This window comes from Ilyonectria robusta, assembly GCF_021365365.1.
Source record: "Ilyonectria robusta strain PMI_751 chromosome Unknown BGZ61scaffold_2, whole genome shotgun sequence".
NCBI classification, from domain to species: Eukaryota; Fungi; Ascomycota; class Sordariomycetes; order Hypocreales; family Nectriaceae; genus Ilyonectria; species Ilyonectria robusta.
The window spans coordinates 2,349,126-2,369,795 of record NW_025764436.1 but is presented as its reverse complement, the minus strand read 5'-3'; the positions used below and the strand labels follow the sequence as shown (position 1 = coordinate 2,369,795).

The 20,670-nt window shown below is 49.1% G+C and overlaps 8 protein-coding genes across 8 annotated transcripts; 4 read left to right on the top strand and 4 right to left on the bottom strand.

Annotated features, from left to right (window-relative positions):
* Positions 1 to 755: 755 nt before the first annotated feature.
* On the bottom strand, positions 756 to 1,796 carry BGZ61DRAFT_527143 (uncharacterized protein; the record flags this gene model as incomplete). The annotated part of the gene is made up of 1 exon (XM_046253068.1): positions 756 to 1,796. The coding sequence occupies one exon, from the start codon at positions 1,794 to 1,796 to the stop codon at positions 756 to 758; it is 1,041 nt and encodes a 346-aa protein (XP_046110947.1).
* A 1,901-nt stretch (positions 1,797 to 3,697) lies between these two features.
* BGZ61DRAFT_472518 (FAD dependent oxidoreductase) lies at positions 3,698 to 5,160 on the top strand (the record flags this gene model as incomplete). Its single annotated transcript, XM_046248350.1, has 3 exons — positions 3,698 to 3,745; positions 3,863 to 4,297; positions 4,354 to 5,160. 3 exons carry the CDS (start codon positions 3,698 to 3,700, stop codon positions 5,158 to 5,160), a joined length of 1,290 nt encoding a protein of 429 aa, XP_046110946.1.
* Positions 5,161 to 6,617: 1,457 nt separating this feature from the next.
* BGZ61DRAFT_489898 (Alpha/Beta hydrolase protein) lies at positions 6,618 to 7,526 on the bottom strand (the record flags this gene model as incomplete). The annotated part of the gene is made up of 2 exons (XM_046250272.1): positions 6,618 to 7,453; positions 7,484 to 7,526. 2 exons carry the CDS (start codon positions 7,524 to 7,526, stop codon positions 6,618 to 6,620), a joined length of 879 nt encoding a protein of 292 aa, XP_046110945.1.
* A 2,430-nt stretch (positions 7,527 to 9,956) lies between these two features.
* On the bottom strand, positions 9,957 to 10,522 carry BGZ61DRAFT_472516 (uncharacterized protein; the record flags this gene model as incomplete). The annotated part of the gene is made up of 2 exons (XM_046248349.1): positions 9,957 to 9,986; positions 10,082 to 10,522. The coding sequence occupies 2 exons, from the start codon at positions 10,520 to 10,522 to the stop codon at positions 9,957 to 9,959; spliced, it is 471 nt and encodes a 156-aa protein (XP_046110944.1).
* Positions 10,523 to 12,186: 1,664 nt separating this feature from the next.
* Positions 12,187 to 13,092, top strand: BGZ61DRAFT_527140 (ankyrin repeat-containing domain protein; the record flags this gene model as incomplete). Its single annotated transcript, XM_046253067.1, has 1 exon — positions 12,187 to 13,092. The coding sequence occupies one exon, from the start codon at positions 12,187 to 12,189 to the stop codon at positions 13,090 to 13,092; it is 906 nt and encodes a 301-aa protein (XP_046110943.1).
* A 1,515-nt stretch (positions 13,093 to 14,607) lies between these two features.
* On the top strand, positions 14,608 to 15,906 carry BGZ61DRAFT_527139 (uncharacterized protein; the record flags this gene model as incomplete). Its single annotated transcript, XM_046253066.1, has 1 exon — positions 14,608 to 15,906. One exon carries the CDS (start codon positions 14,608 to 14,610, stop codon positions 15,904 to 15,906), a length of 1,299 nt encoding a protein of 432 aa, XP_046110942.1.
* Positions 15,907 to 16,831: 925 nt separating this feature from the next.
* On the top strand, positions 16,832 to 18,182 carry BGZ61DRAFT_472513 (aspartic peptidase domain-containing protein; the record flags this gene model as incomplete). The annotated part of the gene is made up of 2 exons (XM_046248348.1): positions 16,832 to 18,068; positions 18,127 to 18,182. 2 exons carry the CDS (start codon positions 16,832 to 16,834, stop codon positions 18,180 to 18,182), a joined length of 1,293 nt encoding a protein of 430 aa, XP_046110941.1.
* Positions 18,147 to 20,091, bottom strand: BGZ61DRAFT_441619 (uncharacterized protein). The gene is made up of 2 exons (XM_046244608.1): positions 19,874 to 20,091; positions 18,147 to 19,786 (listed from the first exon to the last, which is right to left on the bottom strand). Exons 1-2 carry the CDS (start codon positions 19,951 to 19,953, stop codon positions 18,280 to 18,282), a joined length of 1,587 nt encoding a protein of 528 aa, XP_046110940.1. The 5' UTR covers positions 19,954 to 20,091; the 3' UTR covers positions 18,147 to 18,279.
* Between the last annotated feature and the right edge of the window lie 579 nt (positions 20,092 to 20,670).

Sequence of the window (20,670 nt, the reverse complement as noted above, 5' to 3'; positions counted from 1 at the left end):
TCTCTACGTAAGAAACAATGCATTAAACTCGGAGATTTGAACCAGAGATTTACAAGTGTTTTTGATTACTCATTAACACGCTCTTAAGTGATGAGGTCGTTACAGGCCATTTAGCAGTTCTGACTATTATAGCCCATAATCATCGTGAGCATCGTGAGCCAGAACCTCACAAGAGCTCACAGGTGCTATGGAAACGCGCGCTGTCACCTAAGTTAGCGCTGTAGCGACCCAGTCCGCCTAAAAGTACAGCACTTGCAAGGGCTGCGTACCAGTGACCCCAGGCTCACCTTGCCCCACCACTAGCGAGCTGGCACCTCTATGACGAAGCAGGCAGCGAGCATGTTGAACCATCGACAAGGATAAGTCTCGTGTGAATGCGCTTGGGGGTTTTTTTCTTCTTAAATTTATGCGGCTGCTTACACCTCAGGTAAAAACGTAAAAACAAAATCATTATCATTCATACTCTTTTTCTTTTTCTACGGCGCAACCGGATGGTCTAAGGGATCCAGCCGGCGTAAATAGGTACCTGTGGCGCAACCCCTCGTTCACTGCACCTGCATCGACAGTATGAATCAGGATGTATTAACCCGCCACCAAGAAGCTGGCAGGTGGCAGGAATCTTCACAATGAAACACAATCATCGTCAAGTACAAGTCAAAATTGATATCTAAACGCACTGATAGGATATCCACCTCAAGTTATCATTCACTTGAATCATGTCGAGCACATCCTCTCTCCCGAACAACCCATATTCGCTAGACATCCGGGACGATCTTTCCCGAGGCCTTGTCAACCTTGGTCCGGAAAACATTGCGTCTTTCCTTGAGCACAACCTCAAAATCAAACACCCGAGGTTGATTCAGATCTTGCACCGAGTCAGCAATTTTGGCGAGAAAAAAGGGAGGCGAGCTGCCCCGGAAGAGAGGTCCAGGGAGCGTGAGTCTCTTTTCGAACCGGTGTGGCACGCCGGATTCATGGTTGTACATAACATACACTGCTCCGGTGGGAAAGCCATCTGGGCCAACCTGAACGACGACTTCGTAGTCGGTGCATTCCCCATGATAGGTTCGTCCATAAGTGCTTTGGTTATAGTTTGCGCCACGATTAAGACTGAGGCAAAAGGGCCCTATCATGCCATCGCCAGCGTCATACCTCAGGCTGCCGATTTGAAAGAAGTAGAATGGCTCATTGTCATTGGTATTAGCACCTTGCGTGGTAATTGATAATTCTGGGGCGGAGCTGCTCTTCTCTACACGAAGAACTTCGGAATCGTCTTGCATATTCGGCAAGAATGCGGAAAAGTCGTTGTTGAAGTCAATTCCCATGACCCTGTTATGAAGTTCAGGTTTCTCGTCTAGTTCGCTTGGGGCCGAGTCTGGGTGAAGATAACAGTCGTCAACCCATACCATGTACTCTGCAAAGGTGCCGCCGAAATCGCTGGCTCCCAGGCTAACGAATTCCAGATCGTATACTTCAAATGTCAAGAAATATCTGGAAACCTCATTTGCATCATTGCATCGTGTCGAGAGAACCAGAGAGATGAACTCCGCACCAGACATCGGTCCAGCCATCGATCGACGCATGATCCACTTGTCAAGGAATCCAAGCCATTTTTGATACGCATTCTCAACGTCGGGCCAGGCCGTCTGCATGCCGGCTGCGATACTCGGACTTCGCCCAAGCTGCACCTCATTTACCACATGAACGTACCCACTCGCTTCAAACCAGCGATAAAACCCATGTTCAGTGGGGGTGAAACTGGCGATGATCTCGTTGTCTGTTAATACTGGCTGCATGATCTGAGCGTAGTATGATTGTGATTGTGGTGGATGTTTTGCCTTCGTTGGTGCGATTGGTGCAGTTTTGAGTGCGTTCTTGGAGGAAAGCTGAAGAGACTTGTGGTGACTGAGGAGCAATGAGGAGCATCTTTATAGTAAAATATTCAATGTGTTGCTAGAACTGTAGGTATAGACCATCTTAAAGTGATGCTGTGTTGAGAAAAACAGGATCAAGTTTACATGCATTCAGAACAATACTTCTAACCAATCTACGGGTGTGTACATCTAATCATGGAGCTAAAGTGCCTATGAACGAAGGAACATGGTGCAATATCAGCATCATTCCGTGACCCTAAACAGAGATTTCTCGCGCCAGTGTTTCTTTGAACAGTGCTTGCACACAGCTAGTTCACTCTCTTCGCGTTTGTACCTAAAACATAGTGGTAGGTCACAGCGTGCAACCATCTTGGCTTAACATATCTCTATGGATACGGCTTTCTTGCTGTTCTTAATGGATCATTGGGTGATATTCTGCAACTCTTTTTAAATACGAATTCACCTCTCTCGCTCAGTTAAACCAACTCTGTGAGAGCTTTTGTGTCTGGATGGTAGTCGCAAAAGTAGGAAGTTAAGATCGCCTGCAGGAGCACCAGTTTCATGTTTTCCCGGCTTGATTACTCATTTCTCTTATACACCTTCCTTCACTTAATACTCCATCGCAAGGCGATTGGTCGCTCATCACAACCAGTTTCTTTGAGTCATTTTGTAACAGGGATCGTGCCACTAGAGCCCTGTTGCAATAACCTAGTGCGCGCAGCAGTCCGCTGCGGCAAAAGATCAAGCAACAATAGCAGTTATCGCACTAGAGCTGTGCACACACACCTATTATATAGCGTGACGCTGCCGATAGAGGCCCGAAGACCCCCCCGTACAGCTTCCACGTTACATTATTATAATTTTATTTTAAGATACGGAGGAGCATTTCAAAAGTCTTCGCTCGCGCCCGAGCCACATATTGCTTTTTCCTAGGTACTATACATTAAGTACATTGAGCATAGGCCAGTGCGCTAAGAAGCCCTATATTCTAGCGACTCAAGCCCGCTGAGCTGTACTTGCGTCACCCCTGAAGCCACTAAAGTGATAGTTGTCTTCAGCAGGCGATCACCTGTGGCTACATCTCGTCTTATATACTGTCAAGTACCTGACAGGGATTAAATTATGTGGCGTCCTTAGCGTGAGCTAAGACTTTTGAAATGCTCCTCTGTAGTATAGTTAAAATAAAATAAAAAATAAGAATCTTATTAACTTTTCTTTATATAACCTACTAATAGAAACTAATATGATATATAAATCTTACTATATAGGTTAAATATATTTACAGACTCTATTTACTTTTATTTTAAATTATTATAATTCTCTAGCTAATTAGACTCTAAATAAGCTACTTTAATAAGAACTTTTAAGGCTAAGATTTAATTCAAGCCAATAACAATTCTCATAACGCCCCCCCCCCCCCCTTCCCTTTTTTTTAGGACCTCCGCCGGCCAATTTTCTGAGCCCATTCAGCCAATTATAGAAATGTTCCTTATCCGTTTGTCCAAGTCACGAGCGGGGTTCAAGAATTGATAAATGGACCACCGGGCAATTTTATCACGAAACAACGTCACGGAATGTCGCACCAGACGACTACGGCAAAAGTGGAATGAACACTCCGCTAATGCGTAGTGTAATGATAGCCTATACTGGATGTGACACGGAATTTTCTAGGGTCATGCCTCATTCTGATATAAAGATTCTTTTCCCCTAAAGTCCACTGAGACGTATCCTCGACTTCAGAATTCGATGTCATCTTGCAAACAAAACGACATACTTTTGTATTTCTCTCTCCTTAAGTCCATTTCGTCACAATAGCAACCTGGATGTCAAACGAAAACTGGTCCGGCCCCGGCCAGATGAGTGTGGACGAGGTTCAACTGAAAAAGGCACCCAACCCTGCAGAGTTTCCAGAAATTCCGCAAAGTTCACTCAGCTATTGGATCAAAAACTTTTCCATCGATTTTGAGGACGACTAGGTCAATGTGCAGCCCCCAGAGACCGTTGATGTAGCAATTATTAGGTCCGGCATCACAGGAGCTTCCACTACGTTCAACCTCTCGGAACGTGCTCCAGACCTGAAGGTTGCAACCTTTGACGCACGCGGACTGTGCACTGGAGCGACTGGTCGCAATGGTGGATTGATTGGCCGCCCGGAGTCATACGACATTCGTGCTCTCGCAACTGAGCTTGGCGCTGAGGAGGCTGTGCGTCTACATCAACTCACCCGGATCAATAGAGAGATGATGGTAGCTGCTATTGAAGACATGGGATGTAGCAAATCCGTTGACTTGAATCTAACGGGCACCATGGTCGTCTTCCATAGCCAGGAAGAGCGCGAGGCTTTTATCAGTGATCTTGATTTTAGTCGTGAGCATGGCTTGAAGACGGAGGGGTACCTGGTTGATTGCGAAGAGGTGGCCAAGGTTAGTACTGTTCCACATCTCATGGCATCTCATTGCGCTAATGGTTTGACTCACAGAGGATCGATATGTCTCCTTCCACGGCCCAGTTTGGAGCTGCTTGCTTGGACAACTGCGGCTCCATTTACCCCAGGAAGTTCGTTGCAGCCTTGCTAAAGCGGGCGCTTGACCGAATGAAGCATCTTTCTCTACACCCTTTTACTCCAGTCTGGAAGGTGGACTATGACGAGGCCCAGGAGTTCAAATATAGCCTGACGACCAGCAAGGGGGTTGTTCTGGCCCGAACAGTTCTTCACGCCACGAACGGTTATGCCTCCCATCTTGTTCCCGCCCTTCAAAGACCCGATGGCGTTTTCGGTTGCTCTGCACACATGATGGCAGTCCAGCCAAATGTTGAAGACCCTACTCCGCAGATGGAATATGGCCTGGGCTATCGCGAATGTTTCCACTGGATGTTGCAGCGCCCCAATGCTGGCCCCTTTCTCTACGGACTTTGGAAGGCAGAGCGTATCGGTCAATATAACGACACAGTGACACTAGACGGCAACAACGGTATCCGCAAAGAGATGTTTTCCTTCCTCGAGTCTGCATACCCCAATAAATTCAAAAATCTGGCATTGGAGAAAGATGTGCCCTATGGCTGGCAGGGGGTTCAAGGGTTCACTCAAACCGGGCTGAGTATCGTGGGTCGTCCAGAGCCTGAACGCAGCGGAGAATTTGTCGCCGTTGGGTTTAATGGGGAGGAAATGGGTCGTTGTTTTGCTTGTGCCTCGGTTATCTCAGGTGCTATTTTGGCCGAACTCAAGGGTGATAAGGACTGGCAGCCCCCAGAATGGTTCCCACGGTCATACAAGAGGAACTTGTAAGAAATGTTTTTGTAGTCGACGATGATAACGCTGGCTTTGGGAGCAATAACTGAATGATAACTGTATTCGAGGAGGCCAATGCTGTCACATATCGGGATTTCGGATTTCAACGGTTATCGCGGAAGTGAACCTTTTTCTTCATCAGCTTAGGTGTCCATCACCACCTACCTAGTCAGCAGCCTCACCAGCGGTCTATTCTTTTCTTCATTCAGGTCAATAACAAGATAAAGCCAAAGACCACGAGCACCCGGAGCGTCTTGGCTGTCCAAGGCCATCCGAGATCATAATCATTTTCTTCGTCCATAAGAATGACCCAATGATCCTCATTAGATAGGAAGAAAATTAAGAGCTTGTCACAAATATGATCATTTCCATCTGCTAGATGCAACAATGTGAGTAAGTCTGCAGGTACGGTGCAAAAAAGTCCTGGCCACATATTTTTCATAGTAAATAATAGAGGGAGAGACGGGATGATGCTGTATCCTGGTAATTGCTGAAACAGGTTGAAGAAGCCAGGCGTTTAGTAGAGCGCGGCTCTATGTTCTATGCTATCTTCCCAAGCTGTCCATTGCTATAGAGGCCTGCCTGATAAAGAATATCGGTAGACACAAACACCGCACCAATACACTGCACAAGGTCAGACTAGCCCAGCAATTCTTCCCAGCAGCTTTGCTCCTTTGGGTATAAAATGACCTAGTGCTTCGTCTAGTTAAGCTTGGCGAACCCAGGAAGAGAGGCCTCCGTCGTATGTCGCAACCCCGAATATCTTGTATTTCTCAGCGTGTGGGACCATTTCTCAGCACGTTGCGGCACAGTTTAAGCTTGTCTACCGTGCCCACTTCCCGGCCCCACTCCGAATTACATGACGACATCGGGGCTCAGATGTGCTTCTGAGTCAGCGAGAGCTACGCCTGCGTTCTAAGCTCACACCACGGACTTAAGGCGACGTTACGCTTACAACAGTTCCAAAGGGAGATGTTACCCTTGTGATCCAATCGTTTGGTAAGGCCAGACATCATGGGAAGAGTTTCAGTCCCGATCACGAAGTTGTGGTCGGCCACTAGAGTTAGTTAGATGTATGCTAAGAGTCACACCGAGAGATTTCATGTAGTGAGTCTGATGGAGGGAAGTATTGAAAGAAGAGCAGATCGAGACATCTCAAAATACCTTCTCCTTTTTATTTCTAACTTGCTCCATGTCTAAAAGTTACTGATATGTTGGAACTAGAAAGCTCTAGAGGAACCTTCCTATACCCAACACGAGAAATGAAGAATCAAAGTACAAACGAGGCAGAACTGGTTTCCCAACAGATTCGGCTCTCTTCTATTCTGGAAACAACCTCGTAGCGCAGGCTCTTTCCTAACCCCAAAACGTGGGCTATGTAACATGCCGTTGCTCAGTTGCTGCCTGTGTGGAGAATGGCACGTCAGCGTTTCCCCCTTGCCGCCTGCAGAAGCTTACAGGTTGAGATGAGTGTTGAAAAATGACGTGATGTTTTCCAAAGCAGGTCCGAGGTAAGGTTCCCGGTCGTAGAAGTCCATGTGTCGACCACCGGGAACGAGAATCTTGACGGCGTTGGCGTTGGAGTCCTTGATCTTGTCGTGAATCTTGTCCGTCTGCCACCTACTGTCGGCGTCTTCTCCAGCGATGAGGAGGGTAGGCTGAGTGAGGTACTGGCCTGCGAACTCCCATGCGTCAAAGCGCAGAAGTAAAGGAGTTGATGCGCCAGCCATGACGTTCTCGGAGGTGTTATAGTAGCCTCGGGGAGTACGATAATAATCCCAAGCATCAACGAGGTCAGGCGGAGTATCTTCAGTAGGTTCTAACAAAAACGGGACGAACGTGGCGTTGCCACCAGTGGCAGTACCCTGAAGGCGTTGCGCGGCATCGTCTAGCACATCGAAAACATCTGACTGATTCATTGTGTTCAGCCACCCTTGGCGGGTGGAATCGCCGATGTTGACAAGGCTGACTGCTGCCACTGCCTTGATACGATGGTCTGTGGTAGCAGCAGCGATACCGTACGCACCACCAGCACAGATTCCAACAACGACAATGGCGTCGGGATCGACATAGTCCAGACCTTGGAGGTAGTCTACCACCGCGGACACGTCGGAGACCCTGGAGTCGGGGTCTTCTAGAGAGTGAGGAAGACCCTCCGAGGAACCTTGGTATAGTGCATCGAAGGCGACCGACACATAACCCTGTGCAGACAGCCGCTCTGCGTACACGTTTGCCACCTGCTCTTTGACACCTCCGCCAGGATGAACGACAATGAGGCCCGGAGCTTTGGCTGGTGCCGATGGAGGTGTATGGAGGATACCGGCGAGGTGAAGGCTTCCTTTGAGGATGCTGATGAGCGACATCGTAATGAATTTCCGAAATGATGGTTGTTCTGAATGAGGTTAAAGTCTGATCGAGGCCTGTAATGGGTGATAGAAAAGTCTACCAAGAAAGGGAACCTTCCTGACTTATATACCAATAAATCTCGTCTTGACATCATCCAAGGAGTTCTTGCTTATTCAGACGACATTTCATAAACCATCCATATCCAAGGAACAGGACTGCGCCTCACAACGACACGTAACTCCCTTGCTTTCATTCATCCATCAACCAGAACTCATCACGCAGTGCCAAGATGCGAAAATGAGCGAGAGGCATTGTCGTCTATGCACACTGTTCCCATTTCCGATGTGACAATATGGTTGTTAATCCAGTCTGAACAGGGGGTGGTTGCTACGTTGCCATAGCGCACCAATGGAAAAAGGCTGGGCAGGATTAGAGTGGCCCCAAGAGCCACAGAAAGCCCCCCGGACCTATTTCGGCAAGTATACCAGGATATTCGTGGGATAGATCACACCCAGTCCTGGTACGGTGTACGGTTCTTTCTGGCAGTCGCTCTGTATGGCACCATGCTGAGGAGAACAAGTCCTAAATCCGTGTGCTGCTCTGACATCCTTGCTCTTGCCAAACTAACCCGCAATTTAAACAGCCCTAATGAGGGGATCAATGTTAAGGTTCCAAACGGAAAACACGTCACCTACCTATTGCGGTAGGAGCTGCTCACTCCGTCCGTCGATCATCCCATAAGCTACGGATACAATATGTCCGAGTCCTGGTTCATGTTGTACCCCGGAGAGAGCCCAGGCACCACACGGTGGGAAAGGCGCAGCATGTCCGAAGGTTCTCGGGCCGCGTCACGGAGATCATCGCATGGGAAGTGGAGCCGCCACACGGAACATCAGAAACTAGTAACCAGCATGAATCATCAAGCATCGGATACGAGTTGATGAACATGTATCAAGAGAGAAAATTGCAGTGGCTACCGGGACTCTCACGAGTCCGAAAAGCCGAGTTGCACCCATCGCCGTATCCTTTGAAACTCACCGAGGATGCTATGTCACTGTGGCCTTGGGTTTACAAACTCAAAGAAATACTCCTCAATTTTTCTACGTATTCGGTTAGAATGAGAAGTCGTACGCCGGCCGTCTTGCTAAGCCTTATGACTGGCATATCTCAGGCCGTCTCTTTTATAGACTATTCCCCGAGGACAGAAAACACATTTCATGTCTATAGGGTAATACAAACAATCCTCACGCCCGATGGAAGCTGCTCCACAACTTACTAAGTTCTGCTATATCTTCGATATAGTGTACACGGTTCTTTATCGCTCTACGATTGTAATAAAAATATAGCTTTCAGACATTATTCACCATTCCTTTATGTCCGCCTATTCCATATGTTATGCCCTCCTGATAAACCTACAGGCTACCTAGCTCTGCTCTTCGACGACGGCTCCCTCAAGCCCGAGGTAACTCGCTGGCGATCATGATCAACGACCTCATGGAAGCATGTGACAACATCAGACTGACAATGGATCCCGTGTCCTCCATGGAGGGACATTACAGTAGTTCTCCCGGCCTCCCACAGGGAGCCGTAGAATGTGCCGTTCTAGAATCACACGTCCTTTCGGCATCATTCAAGCTGTTAGGCACCCATGGAGCACTTTATTTGGATAATGACAACCTCTTCCCACTGGGAACTTTCTAGTGTGGAACAGACCCCGGCACGAAGCTCCTTCTCCTGGTTATGCAGCACAGGTGTCGAGCCAGGGGCCTTGTGCTTGTGCAGGTCTGATGCCTGGGGTTTTGCGAAGGTACCCATTCACCGCCTGCCTGTCCGGGATATCGCCTCCGCGACGGGCTCTAAGCCATACAATAAGCTCAGTGCCATTTTAATTCTCTCGTGAAACACATTCGTTAAAGGCATTGGCACGTCGGGCCCGGTTCACAATCGGCCATACGGTCTCGTTCCGGCCCGATGATGCTAAAATCTAACCGTGCCCACTTATTGTGCCGACTCTCCGTGCCCACTTCTTGTGCCGACTCTCCGTGCCCACTTCCCGGCCCCACTTCAAACTATATCCTCCGGGCGACGTTCAGGTTGAAATCCCGAGGAGTCTGAGGCAACCAAGAGCATCAATACAATTACCCATTGAAGTCAGATCATTTGATCAAATGCTTAAGCCTCGTTTAAATTGGCCGTACCGGATCCGTTTCCCTTTAACACCCCCACCTAGATCCTTTTGAGTATAAAATAGGGCCGCTATGACCCTCAATCGAGCATCATTTTGATCAAACTTTCTTATTGCATATAGCAAATCGTATATCCAACAGTTTATTAAGGGCTTCAATCAGGTTTTACGATATGTGACGGGAATTTGACACTTGGGACTGGGATGACACGTGAGCTACACAAGCTATAGGGAGATGTAAGGTAAGGCCGGCCGCCTGGCCCTACTGTGCCACGACCCCAGTACCAGCTGTCTACGCGATCGATAGAAGGCTCGACTCCCCAGTTCTCCGAGGGTGATAGAGGTTAGAACAAAATTTGGACAAAGACAAGATAACGAGACACTCACTGTCATGATACCGCTGTCAGTCCAGTCACCAGCTGCTCCTTGCCCTTGGCTCACGTCAGTCCCCTCTGTGGTGTTCGTGACCCAGCCGTAGTCCGGGAACTCGGCCATCGACAAGGACATTGAATCGAACAGGATATCGTCGGATGGACGCCCACTGGACACAAAGCCGCTGTGCGGTGCTGAGAGAAAATTGATGCCGGTGTTAGACTTCAGATCCTCAGACACGACATCAAAGTACCAACAGTCGTAAGCCGTGTTGTTGATCGGTCTGACTTTCTGTGCATCGAATCCATAAACCGAGCTGATGAAACCCCTATCGCTGAACCCCTCGAGGGCGCCTTGCGGGAAAACATAGGTAGTAGAACGGAATGACGTTAGAGATGAGGATACTAGATGCCCAAAGGCAGCCAGAGTTGTTAGAAAACTTAGCAAATGGAGCATTATGACTTGGATGGTAAGGACGAATCGAGCGGCGGGGTATCTTCATGAAGAACTCTCAAGACAATGTGACTTGCTTTCTTTGAGAAGACGATGTTGAATCTCCTGGCACCTATAGAGAGATACGAGCTCCCTTTATAGTAAAACTGACCTCAACAAGCATCAAGTGGCTCGAAGTACTTTAACAACGACTTGTTGAATTCTGGGATCTTTGGGCCACTTTATCACGGTTTGCGATGTACGAGTATTCGGTTTCTCCAGAAGGAAAATACGAACTATGCATCCCAGCTTAGGTCATCTCGGCGCTACACCGCCAGCGACTTGTTCCTGTTCAGGGCGGCGGCATGCCGGTACCCTTCCGCTGCCCTGTAACACGTCCGCTAGGAGAAGCATATACCTGTTGGGGCTTTAGTTTGGCACTAGTGGCGAACCCACGATGTGATCTGTTATGAGAGATTCGGAACTAGAAGTAGCATATAAGGAGGTAGAAGTCTCTTCGGTTTTCTCTTTTTACAACATGTCTCAATCCAATTATAGCCATAAGCCTCCAGTACACTGTATTCTTTTCCCTTTTTTTGCCCACCTCTCTGGCAACTGTTGTCCCCGCGGATGTATTGGTGCGGTGTTTGTGTCTACCGATATTCTTTATCAGGCAGGCCTCTATAGCAATGGACAGCTCCTTGCAGACAGCAGCCTGGCTTGGCGACTTTGAACTCTTCAATAAGATTCGCTTGAGGGGTGGAAATATACACGCCAATGCGGCTGAGGTCCAGGGGATGACATGTATGCAAGCTGCGCTGCATGCAAATAATCTTCCAATTGTCAGCATCTTACTAGACCTCGGCGCAGACCCCAAACACGTCAGAAGCACAGCAGGTTTCTCCATTCTACAAGATGCCGTTAGAGATGGCAACGAAGCCTTGGTCCGCAAACTTCTTAGCGCCGGAGCATACATCCGCCCAAAACGCAGTCGACCGTCCCTTCTCGCCACGTGGATCGAAAGTCAAGGCGCACGTTGTGTCGACTATCCTTTACATTGCCGTCCGTTTGTGAAGCACGTGGTGTCCCTTGATCTGTTTGCCATGATACTCAAGTTAGAAGGGCCAAATCCTCCTGGCAGCCCAACGCCTCTTTTTACCGCAGTCAGCGAGCGTTGCCATGAGATAGTGTGCCTGCTCTTGGCCGCGGGGGCTGATGTCAATCAACTTTCTAAGACATGGTTCTCATCCCATAAGCCACATTGACTTCGGTCACCGCTCGGCTTGGCAGTAGGTTTGACGAATCCTGAATTGGTTAAGATTCTTCTATCTTTTGGGGCTGACGTTAACCTCGCTGACGAGACTGGACATACGCCACTACTTGAAGCTATCAGTACTGCGCCTTGTTCTACTTGTGACTTTGAGATTCTGCAGGAACTCATCAACCGCGGAGCTGAGGTCAATAAGCCAGCGAGCAGCTCAAAATTCAGCCTAAAAGAATCACGTGAACAGGTTTACCCGCTGACTGAAGCTGTTTCACGCAATCAGAACTCAGAAGCCGTGGTGCGAGTGCTTCTTGACGCTGGAGCCGATGTGAAGGTTCCATCAAATTTCATCACACCCCTCCAAAAGGCTGTTTTGGTGGGAAATCACATCTTGGTGGCCCTGTTCCTTGCCCTGGGGGCAGAGATGAATGCACCTGCTGCTGGTTTGGGAGGTAGGACAGCTATTCAGGCCGCTGTCCAAAATGAAGACAAAATCCTCGTTCAAGAGTTGGTATCACGAGGTGCCGACGTCAACGGCTTGCCTGCACGTGAAGGGGGTGCCACAGCTCTCGACCTGGCACTGGAGAACAATGATCTCCAAACCGTCATCTTTCTTCTTGAGCATGGCGCAACGGTCAATGCGGCCGCCTTTAGGATCATTCCCCACAGAGCTATGCAGAATGACTACACAACTCTGGCACAAGAGTTGCTATCAAAGAGCGCCGACGGGACCTTGAAGCGTGCGGCACTCCACACAGCTGTGAAGAATGACGATATTGCTCTCATTCAAGATTTGCTATCAAGGGGTGCCGACGTGGAAGGGTTACCTGCAGAAAATGGTGGCAAAACTGCTTTGCAGCTGGCGATTGAGAGAAATAGTATCCCTATCGCAAGGTTACTGATTGAAAGAGGCGCAAATGTCAATGCAGATGCAGCTCAGATGTTTGGAAGAACACCGCTTCAAGGGGCAGTAGAACAGCAAGACATGTCTTTGGTCCGAGAGTTGATATTACGAGGTGCTGACGTTAATGGGCCCCCGGCAGCAGAAGCAGGTGCTACAGCTCTCCAGTTGGCAGCGATGAAAGGGAATTTGCCTATTGCTGCATTACTTCTCGAACATGGCGGAGACGTTAATGCCGCTGCCGCCCTATCTGATGGACGCACAGCTCTTGAAGGCGCTGCAGAGCAGGGCCGACTTGATATGGTTCACTTATTATTAGCTAATGATAAGAACGATGCAACTCTCAAAGATCGTTGCCAGGCTGCAGCAGAGTTTGCGGGCAATGAAGGACATGAGAGAATTGCTAAAACGCTCAAGGCATGGAGATGACAGTTATGAGTGGGATAGATAGTGATCAATCGGAGTATGAACGTCTCCAAGACTTCCCAGGATCCATCCGGGCGCAACACTCACGTGACTGTCATTAACATTAGACATCAACGACACAATATCCGATGGTCTAAGACGGATCAAAATGAGATATCCGTTCTACCAATCATCAGTCAACCCATCGCCTAATAGATGTGCTCGGATTGTCCAGTGAGGTAAGGATGTAGTCCGCCCCGACCTAAGCCTTTGCCCTTTGGCAGGGCTATAACGGTCGACTCATGCGTGGCGAGCCTAGAACAGCTCACGGGCAGTTGCAGAAGGACGGCATGGTTTAGCAGCAGGAAGGGACGGAAAACAACACCCAACTCATTAACTTACCCTAGGGAAAATACACAGAGAGTCGTCACACAGGCGTCTTAGCCGGTCAGCCCGAAGCTGCACCAGATTACGCGTATGAGGTCGGATCAATCTGAGGCTTATATCTCCTAATAGGGAAGCATCTCATAAGATAGAATATTGGGTCGGTCGCAGGAAAGTTCGCTGGCAAGGCATCAATAGGGCCTGCGGTAGCCCGATATCTGAGGGAGGTTGAAGATAGATATTAGACAGGGAACGTAGTAACAGCAAGAAGGTTTAAATAAATCTCTCAAAAATAAAGGCAATTAATTAATAGACTTTCCAGCAGCCTCGAGTCCTTCCGGCCTCTCTGACTTCTAGGAAGAATCTCTGATGAAAGAAAAAGACGATGATTTTTTCGTAATGACGGTACTGACCTCCCCTTTTAACCCTATCCGGGTTGCCCTAGAGACATCCCCGCTAGCGACCAGCTAGCCCAAGCGTCCCTAACCGCCTATTATATTAAGCTTATTTAAATTTATTTAAAAAATATTTAAAAATACTTAGAAAATATTTAAAAATACTTAGAAATACTTAAAGGATACTTAAGCTTACTTAGAGGATGCTTAAGTTTACTTAGGGGATGCTTATAAGATACTCAGGAGATTCTATATACTAATTAAGAGGGCATTCTAGTAGGGAAATTTTATACTACAAGTTTGGAAATGTACTATTGTCTGTTCTTTGTGCTGGAACAACGGCTGGTGATCCGGCTACTGTTTGGGGTTTCTTCAACCCTAAGACTGTAACTTAGCTTTGTTTCGACTTTAACAATTGATGAACATAGAAAACTAGATTTGCATGGTCTATGATCGGTTCATTCAATACACGCAGCACGCTAATCTAGTTTGTTCTGTAACCTGCACCCATAAAATCCGCAAACACACTGAGTATGTTCCCTTCTTATTGTGAAACTGGGTTATCCATCACCTAAATTGATTAATAAAATGGACTTTATAAACGCCAAGAACATCCCTCTTTCCCGAAAACCCTTTCCTCCATATTACCGACCATCTGCGCAAAGGACCAACTGCTAGGCGAACCCGTCACGCATAAAACCCAGGTTATCCTCGAAGCTAGGAACTGCCAATGACTTCTAAAGGTATGGCTGAGTCCAAAATGGGCACGCAGAACAATGAAGGAAATCCGTCCTTTGGAAGGGCCTCAATCGGGTCCCCACTTCTGGATTTGCCTCTGGAGATTCAACTTAGAATCATGCAAGACGCGGCCCCGCCAACCATTGTGAGTTTCATCAACTATCGAGACAATGCGAGGGCTTTGAGAGGCACTGCCTGTCAGATGGGCCAGATACATAAGCAACTTGGCGATGTTGCCAAGCTTACTCACTCTTGTATCCTTACCGACTGGACACTCCAGGCTCTCCAGATGAACCCTATTACGGACACATTTCTCTACCGCAGGCTTAAGTTCCCTTTTATCGATATCAAATATCCCAGATCAGACAATGCCAATATCAAATACACCAATGCCGACAATATGAAGGCGTTCCCTGTGCGTCCTACTACCGCCCTCCCGTCTCTGACCACACCTACGATCCCTGGTGCTCAGATTAAGGCCATCAGCGACCCTGGGAAAAGTGATGCAGGCCAACCTATCTCAGAATACCCCGAGCTGCCCTTTTGGAAATTGGCTTGTGTAATCAGAGATATGGATGAGTGTATGCTGAACCGTTTCGGAGACACCGCTACGATGCCTTTACCCAAGTTACTGCTCGGTCGCTTCCGCCACCTACGTGAGTACACGTTGATGGCCGAAACCACCAATGGGAGTTGGCTTATTCCTGGCTGCCAGATCTACGAACCTCAGGTCGTTGACAGGCGGGACAATGGCAATACCTTTAACTGGATCGAAGAATGCTCGCCCGAGCGTCACCCCAGAGTCACAGAAGCTGAGGAGTACTTTACGCAGAGGGGGATCGCGGGAGATACGGGGCTAGGCTGGCCGCTGAACGAAGACGTGAATCGCGCTGCTCCCATACTCGCAATTAAATCATGGTCCACCCGTCGTCAAGCCCCAGTGCCTACTTTGGGCCGTATTATGCCTCGCATCGGCTTGATGGGCTACTCGGCGAACGCGACCTCTATCGGGGGCCAATGGGCTGGCTTTCGTTATTATGTGGACACCGGACGAGTTGAATTCACGCCCCTCGCCTATCACGAGGTTCAGGAATTACTTGAAGCGGGAAGAAAGTCACAAGGAGTCCTACCGGATATGGTTGTACGTGTGTGGGTGATCCGGCCTGGCGAAGAGGGAATTGCGCCAGACGAGTCATACCACGGGTGGGAGGAGGTTCAGCCGTACTCGGAGACAGAGGATGAAAGGACATGCAAGATCCGAGGGCTTTGGCAAAGGACGCGGACAATGTTTGAGGGATCCCCAGTTTACACATGCCAGTAGTCAATGACTGCTACTGAGCAGATCAAATGGACGTTATGGATGATCAATTTGTACTGGGATATAGTGATTTTCTGGGAGGCTTTAGCTTAGGTATCGAAGAATGACTGAATGAAGAAACCCATTTATTTCTTCTCTACTCATAATGTTTTTACAACGCGAGTAAGTGAGTGTAGATATGTGAATGACAGAAGATTGTGGAAGAAAAGGCACGATGCAGGATAGCTTAACCCAGGTGGATGATTGGACTGGTTGTCCCGCTAACACCATTTCCATATGCGCGGCGCAGCAGCTGCAGGATGGTGGCGAGGAGGATAATTTTAGCCCCGCAACGTTACGATGGAATTGTATGATTTTGTCACCTTTTTTGTAGCATTTCTTGCAGATGGGTAATTAGGCTACAATACCCCAGCTGTCGAGCAGTTGGAAGCCAGAGCGGAAGCCAGAGTGTAAGCCGTAGAAGGATTTGAAAATAGACGCTACCGCCAATCAGTTGAGGGTATTCCCAGCCTGCAGCCCCGCAACCGTTACATCGTGCCCCTAAAATAAGAGACTCAGCCCTGCAAATCTTGAGGAGTAGCGTTTCTGGGGTCATTGAGCGTTGAAGTGACGATGTAGCCAATGGATTTCGGCAATATCTGAGAGGCTAGTTCGTGGCTGATGTGCGAGTATATCGTTGGGTGGCTCGCCATTCAGGCTCAGGGATGGATAGATGCTGATGGGAAATAGACGTAGACACCAATCATGATGCATAGCTTCCACTTCTCCGTCTGCTTGACACGTAATACTGTGATGGGTTGTCCATCATGCGTGGTATATAACAACCCTCTCAGGCCCAAACACTAAGCACAATCATCATCGACAGTTCAACACATCTCAACTCACGCTTCCATCATCCTCAGTTCCTTACAAGCTTCACTCATCATCCATGTTACTTACAACTCTCGCCCTCGTGGCATCGGCCACCCCCTTCGCAGTCGGCTCGGTAGCCCCTCTCCGCCGCCGCAACAATCCTCAATCCAACCCTGCGCCCATGACAGCAACCGGGAACGCCATTGTTTTCGACGTCGAGGTCCAGTTCGGGAGCCAGTCCTTTCTCCTTCTCGTCGATACCGGCAGCAGTGACACTTGGGTTGTCGAGACGGATTTTCAGTGCGTCAACTCCACAGACAACTCCGATCTTCCTCGGGAAAGCTGCCTGTTCGGCCCGACTTACGATGTGCCCGCCGGCATGGAGTACGTCAAGAACCAGACGTTTGGCGTGCAATACGGCACCGGCATTGCCTTGGGCAAAGTTGGTTTTGAGGATATCACCATCGGTGGTATCACTGTCCCCAAGCAAAAGATCGGCATCGTTGATCGCTCGACCGATAAGGGCGATGGTATCAACAGCGGCATCCTCGGACTAGGCTACCCTCCTCTGACGTCTGCACATTATGGCAACACGCTCGATAACTCTACCTTGCTCCTGAACCGCGCCGTCTACGACCCGACCTTCGTCAGCATGTACAAGAAGGGCCTCGTTGACCCCTGGTACAGCTTGGCCATTGAAAGACTTCCCCAGAACGTCTCGACCGGGCCTGGCGGCTGGCTCGGTCTGGGCGAACTCCCTCCTGTTGCTCATACCAATGACTGGGCAGTTGCACCAATTGAGGTCACCAAGGGCCTCCCGGAACTGTACACTGATGGAGTTGACCAAATCACCCTCATGACCCTGACTGTTGACGGAATTACTTGGGGCTCGCGATCAACCAAAACGTCCAGAACTACCAACTCGACATCATTCCAGGCCGTGGTAGATAGCGGTAACCCAATGAACATGCTCCCGCAAGAGGTCGCCGACGAGATCAACGCCGAGTTCAACCCCCCCGCAGTGTACAACAAGGAAGCCGGCGTCTATGTCGTCGACTGCAATGCCGAGACTCCCGCCCTCGGAATCGAAATTGACGGACACACTTTCTGGCATCAGTCAGCCGATATGATCGTTCGAGACGAGAACACCGGATTTTGCTACTCGAGCGTGACCGGCCCGGCTTCGGGGCTGGGGGTGACGATTCAGTTTTTGGGCGACGCTTTTCTTAAAAATGTGGTGTCGGTTTTCGACTTCGGAAAGGATGAGATGCGCTTCGCTACAAGAACTGGAGGCAAGAATGGAACAACTGGCGGTAAGGGAAATGGATCTGGTAGCGGAAGCGGTAGTGACGATGAGACACCCGTTCCTAGCAGTGCCTCGGCACTTGGTACTGGGCTGGGTTCGATCGCTTCCCTTGTTTTGCTGACCCAAGCAATTGCAGCCATTATTTAATGGTGTATCTGAAGCTGGCGGGCGACCTTTGTATGAGTAGTTATAGACTGGTCTTATTCTCAACGGTAACACTAATAGGGCGTCGAACTCTTGGACGGGGACTTTCCAATACCATCCATTCCACCTTCTCTATTGTCAATTACATCCGGTGTCCAATATTCCAATGATGAGTTTCCAGTGTTTTCAATACCCTCTCGCTCGAAAAGTAACGTCCTTTCTGCTTTGACCGAATGGAGATACTTCAGGACTCCGACCATGGCCGCGGCGTCATACAGACCTTCTCGCCTGTTGGATACCGCAAGCAACTGGCTAGCTCTTTCAACTACGGAGTCGTCGGAGCACTTGACAGCCAATAGAAAGAGCGGTATGACGATGCCGTTCTCGGATGAGAAGTTCCGGCGCGGGTTCTTGGCCGCTTCCGCGGTGGTATTTCTCTGTTGGGCAACCTGCAGAACGCTCTCCACGCGATCAAGCACTTCATGCGCGGCGAGGTTGGGCGAGGTGCCGAATATTTCGTGGTCGTCTGGGAGGATCGATTCAAGCATCATATGGGATATCCGATAGTTGACTAGGAGCATTTGGATCCAGCAGAGAGTCTGTTCATTGGTTGTTGGGTTTGCCGAGCACCAAGCAGAGAACTTGTGCGACCACCGACGCATTTCAGTAAATAGGCATCGCTTTTCTTCGAGAACGATGGGTGGTATGGCGGCCAATTCCTGACCTTTGTAACAAGAATAATCGGTGAGCAGGCGGATCAGCCAATTCTGCATCTTGTCCAACGCGGTTTGGGCGCTTTGAAGGCTGGAAATGGGCCCGCTACCTGTCAAGCCGTCGATGCCATATTCACGCTCATCACCAGATGTTAAAGTCAAAAACGGCATGCGGCCGTCGTTAAACAAAGATGCCTGCAGATCCAGTCGCGCAAAAATTCCGGACAAGGATTCCAGATCACCGATATCGCCCTGGTCCTTGTTACATTGCATCTCCCGGCAAGAAGACAAGACCTGCAAACCATTTTCGAGGTGCTTCATTGCGGCCTCGGCGTTTCCGACAGTGCTTTCAAAACAGTAGAACAAAACGCAGCAAATTAGCGCTACCCTGCTGGCATCATCACTCGGGGTTGCAAGGCGTTTCTGGAGTGCGCGGAGTGCCTTGCCATACTGGACTAAGGTTTCCGGTCCCGCGACCTCGGCATCGACTGAATCTGCCGTGACATAGTCCAGATGAAGTGAGCTCAACGCTACCAGGGCCTGGCGGACGACGGGCTCCCGGTGGCTGTCTTGCAAGACGGTTTGGGACCAGAATTCCGAGGATAAGAACCCCGAGATGTCTGAGGAGCCCTGCACGCAGAAGTAGTGTAGGATTTGACGGTCCTTCTGGCTTCCCGGAATTCGGAAGGGAATGGAGTAGGTGGTAATATTGAGGGGTTTCGTTGAAGTTGTGGTGACTAGGCTTTGGGAGTTGTTTGCGGGAGCTCCGTCGGAGTTGGTTGGTGACGGATAGCCATCGCATTTCCAGCCAGCCTTGATGCACTTGAGGCACGACGGCCGTGTCTCATCGCATTTGACATGACGTGTTCTTTGATCACGAATGAGTCCATCTAAGCTTAGAAACGGGGCACCGATGTCGACATTCTCCTCAAGAGCGCAACTCCTCAAGACTCACCGACAAGTACTGCAGCCGGTCTTAGCTCGCGGGGTGCTGGACCTCTTCTTTCGCGCCTGTGTGGGTTTCGGGGTGGACATTGCGTTTCCGACGCGAATTAATCGTAGAAATGCGGCAACTTTGGCAATAAAAGCCTCGGTTTGCTTCCCAAGACGTTAGGTTACGCGTTTCCCTTCGCCATTCGAGGCAGTTCATGGTTGCTGATTGTTTGAGGTGGTATGAAGGATCAATGTACTGGTAAGAACGGCATCAGTCAGGTGACTCGCTCGCATCCTTCTCTGGCCGGCAGAACACCGGAGATTTCCTAACTGTCAGAGCTACCCTAGAGTATTGAATGATGATAACCAAGGTCTGGGGGCAAGATGGGCGAGAACTTCATTGGGAGGTTGTTTATAATTATATTAAAATGAGTATAGCTATTTATACACGAGAACATTGGTGTTCGCATACAAGTGCAAGCCTCTTTACCTAAGCCCTGGGACAAATCGATATACTTGAAGTTGGAATTCTCACACTTGGAGTCACAAAAACAGACATCAAGCCGGGTGTGATTCGACATTGCTACCGGCTCTGGATCCTGAACTACCTACTCCCACCAGTAAATGACCCAGCCTTCGCATGATGGCCATCGGATTAATATTCAATGAATAGGCTGAGCATTCATGGTTTGGTATTGCGAAGTGAATCAATACCGAAATGTAGCCTATTCAAGACGTGATCAAATACGCAACACCCAGTATTTCTTGCGTAATAAAGCTGTATTGGTAGCTAGTCAGGCTAACCTACACTCTTGTTGC